The sequence below is a fragment of the Rhinolophus sinicus genome, chromosome 16, assembly GCF_057876585.1.
Source record: "Rhinolophus sinicus isolate RSI-liver-muscle chromosome 16, RSI-T2T, whole genome shotgun sequence".
Classification (NCBI taxonomy): domain Eukaryota; kingdom Metazoa; phylum Chordata; class Mammalia; order Chiroptera; family Rhinolophidae; genus Rhinolophus; species Rhinolophus sinicus.
The window spans coordinates 43371560-43390185 of NC_142516.1; the positions used below are offsets into that span (position 1 = coordinate 43371560).

Consider the following 18626-nt stretch of genomic DNA (forward strand, 5'->3'; position numbering starts at 1 on the left):
TGATAATTTAACGTGAGTTTCTATGGATATATAGGAGCTCTAAAGATTAAGGTGAGAAAAAGTGTTTTATGGCATTGGTGAGAAGTTCGGCTGATACGTGGAGTTTTTTGTTGGGAGTAAGAGGTAAGTTGGGGCCATATTTTTAAAGGGGCTAAATACTAATCCTGATTTCTAACCCTTTTTCTACTTAAAAAAAAAAACAAAACAAAAAAAACGAAAAACAGTATTTCAACAACTAGCTCTATTAAACTTTGAAATTTTGTTATATTTATTTCATGGTTTTTTTGGTATTTTTTTAAAGAAACAGTACAGGAACAGTTGAAACCACCCTGCAAACCATATACAGAGCACACTCTTCTCTCTTTCCAGAGATAACAACGTGAATTGTTTGTTACTCTAATCTTACCTTCTTACATTAACTATATGCTCATATACCTCTAAAAATACATATATTATTCTGTATGTTTTATACGTTCATGTAATGGTTTATGATATGATTTCACAATTGTTTTTTTGCTCAAAGTTGTATTTTTACAATTTCTCTGTATAGACCAGCTCTGGTCAATAGAAATATAATGCAAGTGACATATGTTATTTTAAATTTTCTAGTATCTGCATAAACAGAAACAAGTGAAGTTAATAATATACTTTATTAACCCAGTAGATCTAAAATATTTCAACTTACAAGTATAAAAGATTATTGATGAGATACTTTATGTTCCTTTATTTATACTGTCTTGGATTCTGGTATCATTTTATACTTGCAGCACATCTCAATTAGAGCTGGTCACATTTTAAGTGTTCAGTAGCCAACCACAAGTAGTTTAGTGGCTTTTAACTGTATTGGACAGTAATTCAATTAGAACTGAATGAATCCTTTTGATGCTTGAAGGTAGTGCATACTTTTACCACCAGGGGTCAGCTAAGTGTCGTCATGTTGACCCAACAAGAGGAAGTATTTTGTTTTGGAATTGGCTGATTTGTAACTGCAATGTCAAAATCATTGTGTCCAAAAAGGAAACCTCTCGCAAGAACGTTTACTGCTGGTGAAATAAGTGGAGCACAAAGGATGGTGCAAACGTGATCCATGGCTTCTTATGGCACAGTGGCGCTCTGTTCTGTCCTTACAAGTGTATCCTTTCTTCTCCATTCTTGCTTGTATGAAATAAACTCTTTCCACTATTATCCAGGGGTGTTGCATTTATAGTACACTGCTTCTCCATAGTTGGACCTTAATAACTAGGTAAACTTGTTTGTTTACTTACTTTTGCTAAGAATCTCAAGCAGGCAGTATCTGAATTTTGAACCATGTATTAATTATATGCCTCTATTCCTGGTTTTCTAAGTTTTTGCTGGGTTTAAAGTCAAGTCACCCTAAAGGTCTGTAGTTAGATTTATATTTATCTTATTCTCCACAGAAATACCTTCATAGAAATGTCCTGGACTTTGTAAGGATCCATAGCCGAAACTGCTTTTTAGAGTAACTAGTTTCATATATATATTATAATTAGAGGGACTTTCCATTATGCTGTTAATATGCCTTATGTAAAGACCCAAATGAGAAATAAAACTAGCTAAGAACAAAGATTTAGGGAAAAGTTCTCTTCATCTTGCATGATCATTGCTTAATTCTTGATCATTTTTTCAATTCTGGAGAGTTTGTTTTAATGTCTTCCTTTATATGCCCACTGAGATCCTTTTTGTCATAATACAAATAACAGGTAGCTCTCTACTAACCCAAGGGCCTTACGATAGGGCCTTGATATGCTCTGTGTTCCCGGGCTTGATGACAGCTGTTTAGTAGCAGTTTTATACAGAAACTTTTTGCCACAAGGTGGGGGTAGAGAGTCCTATGAGCCTGATTAGTAGGGGAGAATTTAATAATGTAGCAGTAATAAAGTTAACTTTCCTTAAGTTAAAATCATTGTTGGTACCATTATTAACAAAACTTTCCCTTAAAGTTAACATGATTTCTAATTTCTCCATGGTATTTTTTGTTTTAATTAACAGTAAAATTTACCTTTTTGGTGTATAGTTCAATGAGATGTAACATGCGTAGATTTTCATAACCACCACCAACAGGAAACAGAACAGTTTCATCACCCCTCAAAAAACCCTCATGTTTCCCATTGTATTGACACATTCCCCACCCTTACTTAACTTGTGGTAACTGCTAATCTATCACACTAGAGTTTTGTGTTCTTGAGAATGTCATAAATGGAATCATATAGACTGTCACCTTTTGAAATGGGCTTTTTCACTCCATGCCATTGAGATTCATTTAGATGGTCCTGCATGGCAATTTTTCACTCATGATCAGCCATTCAGAAATTGATTGTTAGTGACTATTTTTATGAAGATTTAAGTACTCTGAATTTATTTGCAAATCCTTTTTCTGTTGCATTCCTTCGATTTTTAAAAAAATTCTAAGCTGAAAATAGCCACTTGGGAGAAATGCATGTTTTGATTGGGCAAAATGGGAACTGAAAAAGGTAATTCTGGAGAGTTAAGAGTTTGGATGGGTCTGCTGGGAGTGGAAAATAAGAGTCCTGGGTGGGTGCCATAGTGGCAGGTTCTTTATATAAGTAGCCCAGAGTTCTACAGCTAGGAGTTTTTCAAATTCTAACATTAAAATTTTGTATGTTTTTCTTAGATGACTGATACAGGTAGCCTGAGCAAAGTGAGAAGATGTACCCATTCTCTTCACTAAAAATTAGTGTTCACACACGCACACAAACATGCACACTCACATGTATAGTCTAGAATAAGAAGAAGGCATTTTATTTTAGTGAAAACTATTACATGGCACCTTGGCATTAGTTTGCTCATATCAAGCATTAAAGTATGTCTTACTAATTATAATAAGCCTATTTATCAAATCATTTTTTAACAAATTTCAGTTTATACCTTACTGTATATGTAAAATTGAACAGTGATACAAACTAAATAAACTTTGTTAAGGTTTTTATACAAATACATGTTCCATATATAGATCTTTGAGACTGAATGACCCTGGGAAAATTCCCATGTTACTCTATTTGTAGACAGAATTTTCAAAAGCTCCATAGTTCTGTTTCTTTTTCATTTCAAAGTGGGAAGTGCAAAGGTTATCATAGAGGCTACTAGTAAACAGCCCTACTGCTGTTTGAAGCACACCAAACTTAAAGACCCTGTAGTTTAAAGACAGAAAAGAATTGTACATAGGAGTAGATTTGGAAATTGGATTTGGTTAATGAGCTAAATTGGGGGCATACAGACAATAATGAAATTCCTTTTTAATTGACATGACAGTGGATTACACACATTTTTCTTTGGTTTTCTGTAAGAAAACTGTTTTAGTTTCTTTAGGGTTATATTGATTTGCCAGAAGCCCAGAGAAAGGTCCTTGCTTTGCTAAGGCTAATTTTTAGCAGTTTGAAAGTGGAATGGTGGGTTTTATAGCAAAGAAAAGTTGTGGTAGAGTGATGCTAATGAGTGGAGAACAGTTTGGTTGTATTCCTCTGGTTTGGTGTGATATATTTGTCGTTGTACCGTATATGCTCAATTAGAAGGCAGTTTCTCACTTTCCACAGTAGAATATCCCGCCTCCAGTTCTTTTGCCAAATGAAATACAAGATTTTAAAGATGTACATTGGGGTGGCCGGTTAGCTCAGTTGGTTAAAGATATACCTGACGCATTAAAATTTGTATATATATTTAATCTATTTAATTATATAAACCATTGTATTAGGTACAGAATTTAGAAATAAAGTTATATTTTGTTTTACTGTCTCATGATAAAATAATTCTGTTCAATCTCTTTGTATATATTGGGATCCCTTTGGGATAATTTGTCTTCCTAAGACAGTAGTTCAGGTGACAGCTACTAGGACTATGTGTGTCTTCATAAGTCTTCAGGTATAAGGTGAAGACATTTTTTCTGAAAAATAACATTTTGTGAATAAAACCCTCATCTGATATCTGAAAACATGATAATTCCTTATACCTTTATTTTTCATTAATATTTAGAAGTATGTCTCAATTTTAAGTAGTCAGAGCCTTGAGTGAGCTTATTATTAAATATCTAAGTTTCTAGTTGTTAATGTGGATTTTGTCTTTTTTTTTTTTTTTCTTTAAGGGGTTGGACATAATTGCCTTATTTCATTTCAGGGATCCTTCTAAAGTAAATATTCTGGTACCTGGTGCTGGACTAGGAAGACTGGCCTGGGAAATAGCTATGCTAGGTTATGCTTGTCAAGGAAATGAATGGAGTTTTTTTATGCTCTTTTCTTCCAACTTTGTACTCAACAGGTATTTAATTTACTTTTTGCTAGAAATAGTAATTTCTCAGAATCAGATTGATTTACCTATTTCTGAACAATTCTGAATTTGAAGATAAGTATATAGTGTTTAATTATGGTGTGTATAGTAGATTTTTCTTCTATTAAAATCAAATCGCTTATACAGTTATTTTAATCAGTTGCCTAGTTAACAGAATTTTGAACAGGATGGTTAAGTGACTTTAGAAAGTGATTTGGTATTCCATGAACGTGAAACGATTTCTGTGCAGAATTTCAGGACTAAATATGATCCAGGAAGGAGTATTTTCTCATTGTTCCTTAAACTTCTTCACTCTTTGTTTCTCCAGTGGAATAAGAGTGCAGTGTAGCAATTATAACTTTTTTCCCTTAATCAACTTCTTATAAAATGGCCAAATAAGCTCACATGACTGAGTTGGAACGATCTCTCAGAACTTACGTGGCCTCTTTTAGTAAGCCAGAAGAGGAGTGTTAGAGAAAAAATAATAGCTGCCTCTTTAAATAATATGTTGTCTTGGTGGCAGTATCAGTTAGGGGATGATAAGGTAAAAAGGAAAAGGTTGTACAAAATAAATAAAATAGGTAGCAAACAACATCCATATACCATTTTTGAAAAAAATACTCTAACTGTTCTTTACTTGAGTTTGAAGTTTGGAAATACATTTTTAAAACTTTGAATGATAACATATCTCTGAATTTAATTTTTTTCTGTTTTTCAATTCATGATTGGTTACTCATCCGCATGTATATGTGCATTTTCAGATAACTGGGTGGGGTGGAGTGGTAACATTTTTTAAGTATTAATGAATTATATAAGTAAACCTTCAATCAAACAGATTATATTTTAGTGTTTAAAGTAGATTTTTCTTGGTAAAATATTTAGTTAACACTGAATTTTATGCTCATATTTTGCAGATGTTCTGAAATTAATAAATATAAGCTGTATCCCTGGATCCATCAGTTTAGCAATAACCGGAGGTCAGCTGATCAGATTCGACCCATCTTTTTCCCTGATGTTGACCCCCACAGTCTTCCTCCTGGTTCTAACTTTTCTATGACAGCAGGAGATTTTCAGGAGATATACTCAGAATGCAGTAAGTCCAAAGCAAGCATTTTAAAGCTCTTGTCCTTTATTCTAAATTTAATGAGCTAATTTTATACTAAGCCAAAGTTTTGGTCATTCATTTTAATGATAGAATATGAGGCATATACTTCAATGACAATTTAGAATATTTTCAAGGTTATATGTAAGGCAATGATGGGAAATACATAGAAATAATAAGATCCCGCAATTAAGCAATTTAGAATCTGTTGGGTCTATTAATGTAAGACAACATATAAACAAAGCTTAAAAGTAATGAGTGCAATAAAGATGGAAGTAGGTTAATGTGAGAAGAGAGTTCTTTGTGAAGAGGCCATGACTTGAAGGGTAAGGAGGAATGGCATTTCAGGCAGGTAGAGGTACAGATTCGAATGAAGAAGGTAATTGGGGATGGTAGACAGCCTGACTGGAAGGGAAAGGGAGGTTGGTTTGGAGATTTAATGGGAGCTATGGCTAGAGAAGTAGGTTGATTCCAGATTGTGGAGGACCTTTATAATCAGGCTATGAAGTATGGACTTCAGCCAGGCAAACTAGTGAAGAAACTCGAGGTAGGTATTAGAAAACAGGAGATGGTGATGGTGTCAGCGTATCATTCACTTAACAAATATTTGTTGAGCACATGCTAAGTGGCAGATATATTCTAGGCATTGGAAAGAGCAGTGAGCAAATCAAAGTCCCTGTACACGGGGAACCTTATATATTCTCATAGGGAGAGGCAATCAGAAATTATTGTGAGGAAGAAAACTCAAGACGAGATAATGAGGCTCTGAGGAGGGGCTGCTGTTGCATACAGAGTTATCAGGGAAGGCCTTCCTAAGAGTAACACTGAAAAAGAAAAACGTGTGGAGCAAAGAACCTCAGACCAGTGAAGAGGCAAGCCATTCATATATTGGGGGGAACTTTTTGCTGACAAGGAATGGCAAGGGAAAGGAGGATGAGGGGTTTGGGAGTGCGCTTGCTCTGCTCAATAGAGAACAAGAGAGTTCGTCTGGCTGTTTGGCTGAGGGGGTAGGTGAGCTGTGGGCACAGTGGCGGGAGATCAGGTTGGAGAGGGTTTGGGGAGGCAGAGTTTTACAGGAAGTCTGGCAGGGACTGAAGCAGGAAAGTCACAAAAGAGTAAAGGTTTTGTTTGTTTTTCCCTGAACCCTGACATTGGGAAAACTTGTACTGTGAAGGTAGAGAGAGATGGAAGATGTTAGGTGTTGGGGATAAGTTACGGCTTGAAGTCTCAAAATAGAAGTGAAATAATGGAAAACATCACTTTGGCAAGGAAAAGTAGCTTTCTTTAGGAGCAAGTTTTGAGAGAGATGGGTGAAGGTTAACCCATGGTTGGATGAAGTGCTTTTATTGTACCAGCATTTGTACAGACACCCACCTTCAGTTCAGTCTATCCATGTGCCAGCCCAGAGCCTCCAAGAGCCAAAGTGTTCTCTGCTGGGTTTCTACCCACTGCTCTGATTGTCCCCACCTCCCCACCCCCGATTTTCACTAGGGAGTCTCTGAAGAACTGATGGATGGATATTCTAAGTATTTTGATGCCACTCGTTTTCAGATGTCAACAAATCCATGCAATCTTTCTGAAATCTTTCAGAATTGGTAGTTAACAGTGGTTGAAATCACAATTTAAAATTCAAATGACTATTATTTCATCTTCACTGATTTTAATTGAAGGTTAGAAGTTGAATAGATTATAAACAAAACTTATAAATATCATTTGGTAAAGATATATAGTGATGAAGGTTATCAAAAATGGTTTCCAAATTGATTATCAAATTATTAATAAAAACTTATGAATTGCAAAGCATCTCATAAATGATTATTTGGTTACCTTGATTATAGTTGATGATTGGAAGAGTTTAGCTTCTATATCATTGCAGTTAAATGAAATATTAATGTGTACAAGATAACTGGTACATTTGTGGAAGTAATTAAAAGTCAAAATGACATTACAAATGTAGTAATTTGATTTTCCTTGAATAGATACCTGGGACTGTATTGCTACCTGTTTCTTCATAGACACAGCTCACAATGTAATTGATTATATTGACACAATATGGAAAATACTCAAGCCAGGTGGAATTTGGATAAATCTAGGTAAGTTCTTCAGTATTTATTAGGATTTTACACATTAATCTCAGGACTTACAGCTATCCTACATTTAATAACTTCACAGTACCAAATGTTCACGAAAGTTATAATTATATTGTACATGTTTTAAAATCTCTGCAGTTTTCTTTAGACTGCATCCTAATTAATGTTGCAGTACCTCTAGTATTAGTTCTTCCAAAAGCAGTGGAAGCCCCAAAAGTTGTATATTCATACTAGGTCAGTCTCACAGAAGTCATAATTTCAAAGAGTACTAATTATTAATCTGGTTGTAGTCATTACCTCATCTTCCCCACCCCTTACTTTAGGGAGACAGCAGTCCTGTTAAGAAAAGAGTGTTCTTTTTTCTTTCTATAGTGAAATATTTGAGGGAAAGTTCTTACCTTTCCCATGGAAACTCCTCCCAATACATATATTAACTGGGAAAAGAGTAGATATGATAACTTTGTGACTACCTTGAGTTTAAGAAAGAATAGAAATATAATTTCATATATGCAAAACACTTTTTACTTCTGGAAATCCAATGATGAATGTGATGTGGTCTCTCCAGACTCTCGGGGAAATTGACAGTTTTATCCCCTTTCTTTAAAATAAAGGGAGAATAATGATAATATCAAGATAAATATAGTTGCCTTTTTTAGTGAGATATATAATCCATGTGAAGAAAGACATGAGAGTTAATACACTACATAGAAGTCAGATATACATTGCTGGAGTCCTTAGTCTTTAGGATTGGTTTTGTTTTGTTGGTGGGTTCTGTCTCCAGTGCTTTTTTTAATGATTTGACTTGACCATAGATTTTACCAGTAGGACTAAGCCTACAGGTAGTAGTAGGCATTTTCCATTTTCTAAACTTCGTGTTAGAACTCCATAGGATAGATGAGATCAGCTAGCTGTAAAATATAATCAATATGGGGCCGGCCTGGTGGCTCAGGCGGTTAGAGCTCCATGCTCCTAACTCCTAAAGCTGCTGGTTCGATTCCCACATGGGCCGGTGGGCTCTCAACCACAAGATTGCCAGTTCAATTCCTTGAGTCCCGCAAGGGATGGCGGGCTCCGCCCCCTGCAACTAAGATTGAACACGGCACCTTGAACTGAGCTGCCTCCCAGATGGCTGAGTTGGTTGGAGCATGGGATCTCAACCACAAGGTTGCCAGTTTGATTCCTCGACTCCCGCAAGGGATGGTGGGCTGTGCCCCCTGCAACTAAAATTGAACACAGCACCTTGAGCTGAGCTGCCACTGAGGAAAAAAAAAAAAATATATATATAATCAATATTATCTCAAACTTTGGGTCTTCTTTTCTTTTTTTCCCCTTCTTCCACCTCCCCTTCTCCCTCCCCCCCCTCCCCCATACTCTGGTTCAAGCCATTGTTTCTCAGTCTAGTTGTGTAGGACACAGCTCCCTGGCCCATGCTGGGGTATTATGAACCTTACCCCCCCCCCCCCCCCGCATGCACTGAGGCAGTCTGTCACTGGTTGTCAGTCAGCTAGCTGTTCATGGCAGTTCTCACTGGCTGCTGGCCGCACCTGGTAGCCCACAGCAGCCCGCGGCCGCTCACGGCAAACCCAGCTCCAGGGAGTGCCATTGTTCACAATCTTAGCTATAGAGGGCACAGCTTACATCTGGGAATCTAACTGGGGCACTCCAACCACCTGAGCCACAGGGCCGGCCCCAGCTTCCATGTATCTTAATCACTTGTCTTTACTTGCTATCTTTTTGTCTCTGTGCTGCATTCTAGATTACTTTATTCTGAACTGTCTTCCCATTTACAAATTCTCTTTTTAACTATGTCTAACGTCTTTATAACCATTGAATGTTTAATTGGGGTTGTATATTTTATTTCTGTTTGTTTTCATTTTGGTCAACTATGTCATTAAAAATTTTTCTGTTCTATTCCCTGCATATATTTTCAAGATAGTCTTTTATTTCTTTGAAAATGCTGAATATATTATGTCTGATAATTGTAATATCTCAATATTTTTTGTAGGTCAATTTTTGCTTTCTCCTTTTTCTGCTGGTTCTTGCTCATAGTTCTTTGTTTCCCTGGGCTGTTGACCTTAACTGTTCATTGCTCATTGCCCTTGAGAACTCACTTTTGGGGATATCCTGAGGCTTAGATTGAAGGTGTTTTTCTTCAAGGGAATTTGCATTTGTATCTGCCAGAAGATTGGAACATTGTCAGATCAGAACAAAAGAATATTAAATTCTAAATTAAATTAAATTAAAATATTAAACTAAAATCAGGACTTGAGGCTTATTGGACCACCCATGTTATGTAAAATTAGACTGCAAATCTATCCTAGGGTTAAAGCATGATTTACATTTCTGGAATGCTTCTCTTTTTGTTTTTTTTCTCCTTATTTAGTAAGCACTAAGTCAACTTTTCCTGCAGTCCCCTCAGGTTACAAGATAGAAGTAAATTTACCTATTTCTTCCTCTGACCTTAAAGATAGCCCTTAAGATTCCAACCATAATGTTGGGTGGTCTATCAGACTCACTACCTTGGGCAAGCTCAGAGCTTTTTCTTTTGCCCCCTTGCCCTAAACAATTTGTCACATTGGTACACCTGAAACTAACATAATTTTTTTTTGTCAAATTGTAAATGAGTTTCATCTGGATAGTCAAATACCCTCAGGGTAAAAATGGCATGTAGGTTTATCTCTGCTTAATTCTCTGGGTTCCTGGTAATTTCTTAACTTGCCAGGTATTTGATGTTTTTAAGATTTTAAAGTAAATCTCATATACCAGTTTTAGTTGTTTTCTGTAGGAGCATTGGTCTGAATAACCTAATCTGCCTTTACAGGAAACAAAAGTTTCTTTATATATTTTAATATTAGTTTGTTGTTGCTTGTTTGTTTTGCAATGAGCTCTATTTTTTTTAATTAAAAAAACATTGGAAAGGGAAAAATAGCAAAAGTCCTTAAGAAAAAACTACCCAGAAGTGAAATAGACAACATAAATGTACAAATTATAAAAGAATAAACATAAATGACCTACATATAGGAGAAAAATCATTCACCTTCATTGCTGGTCAAATAAATATAAAAATGAGATGCCAGTTTTTCACCTATCACATTGAGTAGGTTTTAAATTTTTTTACTTAAAGTTTAGATAAGGTACAGTGAGGTAGGGTGTGATTGTATATATATTGCTAGTGGGAATATAGTAAAGCATCCTTCAGGAAAAACAATTTAATACTACATGGAAAAATCTTAACAATTCATACATTTGGTCTGGGTTTGGCAAACTACAGCCTGCAGGCTGAATCTGGCCTGCAGCCTTTTTTGTATAGCCCACCAGCTAAGAGTATGTTTTACATTTTAAAAAGAGTTGAAGGGGTGGGCAGAGACAAAAATAAGAATATGTGATAGAGACTGTGACCCACAAAGCCTAAAATATTTACCATCCAGGCTATTACATAATTGTATTCATTATTACATACTTTTGTTAGATTGATTATACTTGTAGAAGTCTGTCAGAGGAAAATAGTAAGATATGGGTAAAGACTAAAGACTGGTTAATGGATAAACATACTCAGCAAAAACTTTAACTGAACCTGTATTTCTAACAGTGATGGAATGGATACATAATTATAGGATAGCCATACAGTAAAATAGTTTTCCAGAAATAATTAATGAATAGGGAACTGTTCCCAATGAAGGGTATGATGCAAAACTATATATGTAATATCTCATACTAATGCATCAATAAAGACTGCAAGGAGATGCAGTAAGCTTTCAAGTGGTTATCTGTGATGGGTTTGATTTTATACTTATGTTTTTTTAATGTTATCTCAGCTTTCTATTATGAGCTTGCATTATATGTATGGTCCAGGAAAAAAAGACAAAAATGTTTCCTCCTTCTGTTAGGTCCACTAAAAGAATATGAAAAGACATGAGAGGAGAAAATAAAGAACCTCCTTAAGGAGTGTGTCCATGTTTCATTCATCGTCATATATCCAATGCCAGGCATTTGCTAGGTGCTTAGTAAACATTTATTTAAAAAATGGGTGACTATAATAAGTATGAAAAACTGCTCCCTCAAGGAAATGCAGAGGAAATTATGTATGGCCTTGACAAATTAGCAAATCTGTTTAATAAAAATGCTTATTGTCTTTTCTCAAGTCAGATCTTTTGGGAGGTATAATTGACATGTAATAAAATTCACCATTTTTTAATGTGTACAGTTTGATGCATTTTAAAAGCTAAATCATGTAACCATTACTCTATCAAGACCGGGAACATTTCTACCATCCCCCAAAGATTTCCTGTGCCGATTTGTACTCAGTTCTCTCCTCTTATTCCCAATACAGGGCAATCACTGTTCTGTTTTCTGTTACCATAGTTTTTCCTTTTCCAAAATATCATATCAATAGAATTCTGTAGCAAGTTGCTTTTTGTGTCTGAGTTCCTTTACTTCCTTTACTTAGCATAATGCTTTTGAAATTCATCCATTTTATTCCATGTACCAGCAACTGGTTTCTTTTTAATGCTGAGTAATATTCCACTGTGTGGATATACTACATTTTATTTATTCATTCACTGGTTGACGGACATTTGGGTTGTTCCCAAATGTTTATAATTATGAATAAAGTTCCTGTAAACACTTGTGTGCATATCTTTATGTGGCCACAAGTTTTTGTTTCTCTTGGGTAAGTACCTAGTGGTGGAATTGCTGGGTCATGTATGGGGTGTGTATGTAAAATTTGACAAGGAACTGCCAACCTATTATCCAAAGTGACTGTACCATTGCATTCCCACCTTTTGCTAAGGTGTTGAAGCAAGTAATCAACATTGCAATTGTGAGTGAAAACTTGTGTCTCTTTTGGAAAATATTTTGGCAGTTTGAATCGAGTCAGTAAAAATGTTTATTCTCTTTGACTTGGAAATTCCACTTCAAAGAATGTCTTTGTAAGGAAAAATCTGAAATATGCACAGAGATATTGAAGTACTATTTGTAATAGGAGACTGTATGCTTAACTGTACATTCATTCTTATGCTGAGCATTATGGACTCAAGAAAGTTAAGACATATTCTTTCACTTATGTAGCTTGTAATTTAAAAAACCATGGTAATTACATGAAAAGGAATCAGAAGTGCACTACTGCGTTAAATGAGTTTTAAAGTATGCTGTGTTGAGGAAATAAGCACTAGGGCTGGAAACTTGGACGGGTCATAGTAAAAATTGATTTCAGCAAGGGTTTGGAGCATGGCTAAAGCTTGAGTTGGAGCTTTCTAGGTGGAACACAACATGAGTAGAAGCAAAATATGGCCTGAGTATGTAACAATCATTGGGATGTTTTATGCTGGTTGAATAAAACAATATTGTTGGAGGCTTTTAAAATAATGGAGCGGGAACAGGGTACGCTTTAGAACTAGAAAGACTGCTGTGAAGCTCTGCATTTGAAGAAGAGGGGTGGCCGGTTAGCTCAGTTGGTTGGAGCGTGGTGCTTGTAGCACCAAAGTTGCGGGTTAGATCCCCACATGAGCCACTGTAAGCTGTGCCCGCCTTAAAAAAATAAAAAAATAACAAGAATTAAGCTTGATAGAGTAGTTTGATAGGGAAACGTTATATTCTGAAAAAAGCACTAACGTAAATCACACTTGTAGTCATTTTTTCCTACTGTCTTATGTAGAATAAAAAAGAGGGGAGACAAATAAAAATTTTGTAACCCTAAGTTTGTTCCACAGAGTGGTGGGCCTTTTGGAAGCAAACTTTATCCTGTTTGTTATGTTTATCTTCTGTAATTAGCACATTGTATGAGGAGTGGGGGTGGGGAGGTGATGGTGGTGAGTTGGTCATGGATTTATAATTAACCCAATAAAACATAAAGAGAAGATTGTCTAGATTAGTCCTAAAGTATAACTGGAATGATAATGTTGCCTGGATGATGCTGATGGATTGGAAAAAATGTGAAAGATTAAAAGACTGGAAAATCTGGTTTGAGTCAATTGATAGTTTTTGGATATATGGAATGAGAGAATAGAAAAGGGGAAAATGTCATTTTAAAAAGTTATTAATAGCTATATCGTTTACTTAGTGCCTTCTATATGCCAGGTGTATTGCATATTCTCTCACATTAAAGTCATGTTACAGATGGGGCAGAATTAGTGACTTGCCAATACGGACACATTAGGTTAGAGCCAGGATATGAGCTGCATTTAAAAAAACAGCTTAGTGTCACATCTTCCAGGAATACTTGCTTCTATATACCCTATTTCCCTGAAAATAAGACCTAGCTGGACAATCAGCTCTAATGTGTCTTTTGGAGCAAAAATTACTCTTATATTAATTTTGCTCCAAATTAGAGCTGATTGTCCAGCTAGGTCTTATTTTCAGGGAAACACGGTAACTGCCCCCACCCCCAAACCCACTAGCTTGAGGACCCTTCTCTGTTTTCACGTGATAACCAGTTTTTAACCATAGTTTTGCATTTACTTACAGAATTGTAATTACAGTATGCCTTTGGAATTTGAGGACTTATTCTCTGATTCAGCTAATCTTTCAGTAACTAAGAGTTACAGGTGTAAGACCCTGATGTAGAGAACATAATACAAGGCTGGTATACCAGAAGCACATACTCACGTGAATGTAGGCCGAGCACTTGAATGTCAGTTACTGGGCCAAGGTTTTAGGGGTCTGAATACATGTCCTGGGCAAATGTAAATGTTCTTTATTTCTCCTTTTTATGTTTGTTCATCCACTACCTGACTTACTATTCAATTTGGAGTCTTAACACAGCTACTAGTATATGTTTATATTCAAGTAATTCATTCACAGTATCTTTAAACCATAGGTCCTCTGCTATACCACTTTGAAAATTTGGCAAATGAACTTTCCATAGAATTGAGCTATGAGGATCTAAAAAACGTTGTTCTGCAGTATGGATTCCAGCTAGAGGTAAGGATGGAATGAAGTATTGCCAAAGGTTAACTTCCAAAGAACTTAAACAGGAATGGTAATATTACGGCATTTACTGGCTTTACCTCCTAATCTCTCTATTATCTCATCCATAAAGTGAAAATAATAGTAGTTTTTAGAATTAGGGGTATTTGGGATAATGTATATGTAAATGGAAAACTATATCACTGGTGTAATTGCCTTTCAATGAATAATAGCTGCCCATTATCATAATATTGGCCTTTGTAGACTGATAGATACCAAGGAGACTAGGCTCTGGGGAAGCAGATGGAGGTGGGAGGGCAGGTGCAAGAGGGATATTGTTCACTACATGTGCTTTTGTACTGTTCAGTTCTTTTTTATTATGTTCATTATTATAAGGTTTTATGATACTTTGACTATTATGTTTTAGTTGTATGTTTATTTAGAAGCATTCCATTCACTTAAAAAATAAACAGCAGGTTAATTCTTAAAGATAAAGAGAAGCAGTATATTATAGTATCTTAGAGTTCAAGCTCTGTAGTTAGAATGCCTGAGTGTGAACCCCAGTTCTAGTATTTATTGGAGGTGTGACCATGAGCAACCTGTTCTTTGTAAAGTGGGATTATTAATAGTACCAATCTTATGGGGGTACTTGTATGTGATAAATGAATTAATATCCCGAATCTGTGTAAAACAGCACCGGCCACTTATACGTGCCAAGTATTTGTTAGTGTTATCATCACGGTTATCATCATCATCGTTTGCATTGCAGGTGGAAAAAGAATCTGTCTTGTCAACATATACTGTGAATGATCTCTCCATGATGAAATACTACTATGAATGTGTCTTGTTTGTGGTGCGTAAACCACAATAAGGGTCTCAAGTGATATCACCAGGAAAATAGTTTAGTAAGAGCAAATCTTGAAATAAACAACTCAAAAATAACTATCACAATGACAGGACACAACCTCAAATCAGTGGTGCCTTTTTATTCCTAACAAAATTTAGAAATAGCATCTATTTTCTTAATATGTCTGTCGCTTTTTCAGAAATAAACTATGCCATGCATATTTGTACTACACAAGTAAAAATGGAGGAAGTGTCTTCAAGTATACTTTTTTCTTGAAGCCCAGATTGTCTTTCAGTAGGAAAATATCTCCAGTGTCTTCATGAAGCTGTCCGTTCCAAGTCTGCCAGCCTAATAGTATTGAAGTCCATAGCAATCTCCTTTTTTGGTTTTGTATGCATTGCACATGTTAGTTTCATTAATATTAGGTTGGTACAAAAGTAATTGTGGTTTAAAAGTAAAAAATAATGGCAAAAACCGATTACTTTTGCACCAACGTAATAGAAGGGTCTAAGGATCTTCTGTCATTCAACATTTGGACTTGAGACTTTCGTTCATTTTGGACCTAAGCAATCTGTACATTAAATATGTATCTATTCTTTTGTTATTCAAATTATTTTCTAGCTCAGCTGAATTTAGAGAACCATCAAAACTTGCATTTTTAAGAAGAGCTAAATTTAATAGGGTCACAGGCCAGCCAGTAAAAATGCATTCAAGTAACCGGGAAATTAGTCTTTTGACCACGCTAAACTCAACACTTTTGACAGCGTACTCATCATGGATCACTCTGAAATGTGTGAAGATCTCAATATTCTAAGTGAGGCACAGAAGCCTCTGTTGAAGGTATTGTAGGAAACTGGGGAAATAAGAATAAAGTCTGCCCATTATAAATGTGTGATTTCAGACTATAAATGAGTAGAGTCAGCGAGATGTTTGCAATAATGTCTTGTCTTTAGATTACTTGGATTATCGCTTCTCAGCCTTTTGGTTAAAATCAAGTGTAGATTACCTGGATTATAAAAGCAAGAACTTTTTTTTGTTAAAACAATTGTATACTAGTGAAAACTGTCATGAAGGTATTAATTTGGGGAAATTTTGAATATGAAATTCAGGGATAAACTACTGCCTGTGGTCTGTGTCTTCAATATTACAAGCAGCACCCATTAATATAATTTCAGATCTAACACCAATTTTGTTTACCTGGGACTAAAACAGTATAAGCTGCTTTAAATTTCTACCTCTAGCAGATCTTTATTGGAGGGAGCTTTCCTTTGTATATTTTTACGTTTATTATTCTGTTTCTAGTAGCTGGGAAAATTGAGGTGACAAATTTAATGTTTTAATCTTTTCTTGGAGAAAAGGAAGTACTCTTAAATATTTTTACAGATGATTGCGATGGAATTAAATGACCTCTGTGGCAATTTGGATTAGATAGACTAATCTCAATAATGTGCTGGTAGCATAAATATCATGGTTTAATAAGAAAACATACTTGTAAATCTTTAAAACGTTATGGTCAGTAAGATTGGGGAATCACTACACGATTTGGCATCATACTAGTAGGAGCCTTCCTGTATACAGTAAGGGAACTCTTGTGGTCTTTATGCCCATTATGCAGTAAAGGATTCCATGAAGTTCATTTGATTTGTCAATTTAGGGAAGGAACCCTGTAACCTGTTGAGTTTTTTTTTTAACTGTTTCTCTTTTTTGTGTCCCTCAACATTTGGCAGATGATCGTTTAGTGGGAATTCATATTATCTACCACATGAATGAACTTGAAATAAATTGCCAGCAGTGGGGGGAGGGGATCCAAATTATTATTATCACTATTATTTTTAAGAAAGAAGAGACTTAAACGGAACCTAGGTATTTAAAAAAAATCCATTGAAAGAAGAAGAATGAATACTGTTTCTGAGTAATTTAGAAAGGCTTTTTATTCACTGACTAGTATTCACTTCTTTACAGCTCGTATCAAAACACATGATCTTGTTTTTTCTCAGGCAGAAACAAATTGACACTGAATGGGTTGGCTTTATTACTAAAAATTTCTATCTGGTTTTATTCTTTAATAAAACTTATATTTCTAAATTATAGCTTAACTTTTAGTTAATTTTGAAATCAGTTATTTTATTTGTTTTTAATTTCTCCCTATTATGAATACTTTTTTAAATGTTCTGCTTAAATTTGTGTTGCTTTTTTTCTCTTATAGCTTTTGCAGTTAATATATTCTAAACTTGAAAATTATGGTATTAATCAATAATAGCCATGTCACTGGAGGATTTAATTTGTATTTCTTATGTGTAGTCCTACTTAAGTGTGTAAGCCTTAAAGTTTTTTACTTTTTTCTTAAATTAGCTCTATACACAAATGTTTTCAATCATTTTAATAAAGTGGAAGGAGATAGATCATTGTGCTTGCTGGGTTTTGGGGGTTTTTTTTTTCCTCCATAATCTGAAGTGGTGCAGGTCAGGGTATGTTAATCAAGTTAGCAAAGGTGGAATATGTAAAAAATAAAGAGAAGCTGTATAAATCACAGTATAAAATTATGAAATTTGGGAACTGTAAAATGTACTGTATTTATATGTAATTCTCATTCTGAAAGTTGCCACAAAGGTTGAACTGGAAGCTTCATGTCTGCATGAAATTTCCTGTATTTTTAATGTGTATGATGAACTTGATTTTTCTTAAATATTAAAGTCTGCCAATTGCTATGAAACAATACTTGCTTGGTTATTTCTATCTAAATTAGTGATAATCATAGGCATGGGAATGTTGGTTAATTGAGCACATATACCAAGAACTATCAAGGAGACCAAGGAGAAGTTGTAGGTCCAGCCATTAGTAGAACAAGCACTGGACTTGGCACTTAGATACTCCGGTTTTGTTTTCCTCAACTACTTTTTGTGATCTTGGGTAAGGCGCTCTGAGTTTCTTTCCTCATCTGTAAGAGTGGATTGATACCACCTATTTCAAAGGGTTATTATGAGGTCATAAATTATATGTAAACTGGCACTGAGACTGAACAGTGGCAGCAGCCCATTGGACCCCATTAGGTTTCAACTTAGCCAATCAGTGATCTAGGCCCAGGAGTTTAGGGGAGTGTTTGTGAGTCAGGAGCCCCACTGAGCCAGCAGCTTTGTTTTAGGGGCAAAGGAATTTTACCCCCAAGGAAGTTTACCCCCAAAGGAATTAGCTGCCCCTGTTTTCATAGCACCAAAGAGCTGTTGGGGTCAGGCCAACTACACTCTTGAATATGCTGTTTCAGTTTGCCTTACTAAGCTTGTTGGCTCCTTTTCACTTTGTTATGTATCAAGTACAAGTTGATCCATCCCCAAATGGGGATGTCAAACCAGAGTCACAAAGCTTCCATGAGTCGTGTGTTCGGTTT

At 35.5% G+C, this 18626-nt stretch overlaps 1 protein-coding gene across 1 annotated transcript in view; it reads left to right on the forward strand.

The window, feature by feature from the left end:
* Window positions 1–17957, forward strand: part of CARNMT1 (carnosine N-methyltransferase 1) — a 40954-nt gene extending 22997 nt beyond the window's left edge. Inside the window, exons 4-8 of the mRNA XM_019736700.3 lie at window positions 4150–4290; window positions 5214–5392; window positions 7381–7494; window positions 14306–14409; window positions 15164–17957. Of these exons, the coding sequence (XP_019592259.2) occupies window positions 4150–4290; window positions 5214–5392; window positions 7381–7494; window positions 14306–14409; window positions 15164–15265 (640 nt within the window). The 3' untranslated portion in view covers window positions 15266–17957. The remainder of the gene's footprint in view (window positions 1–4149; window positions 4291–5213; window positions 5393–7380; window positions 7495–14305; window positions 14410–15163) is intronic.
* The last annotated feature ends 669 nt before the right edge of the window (window positions 17958–18626 follow it).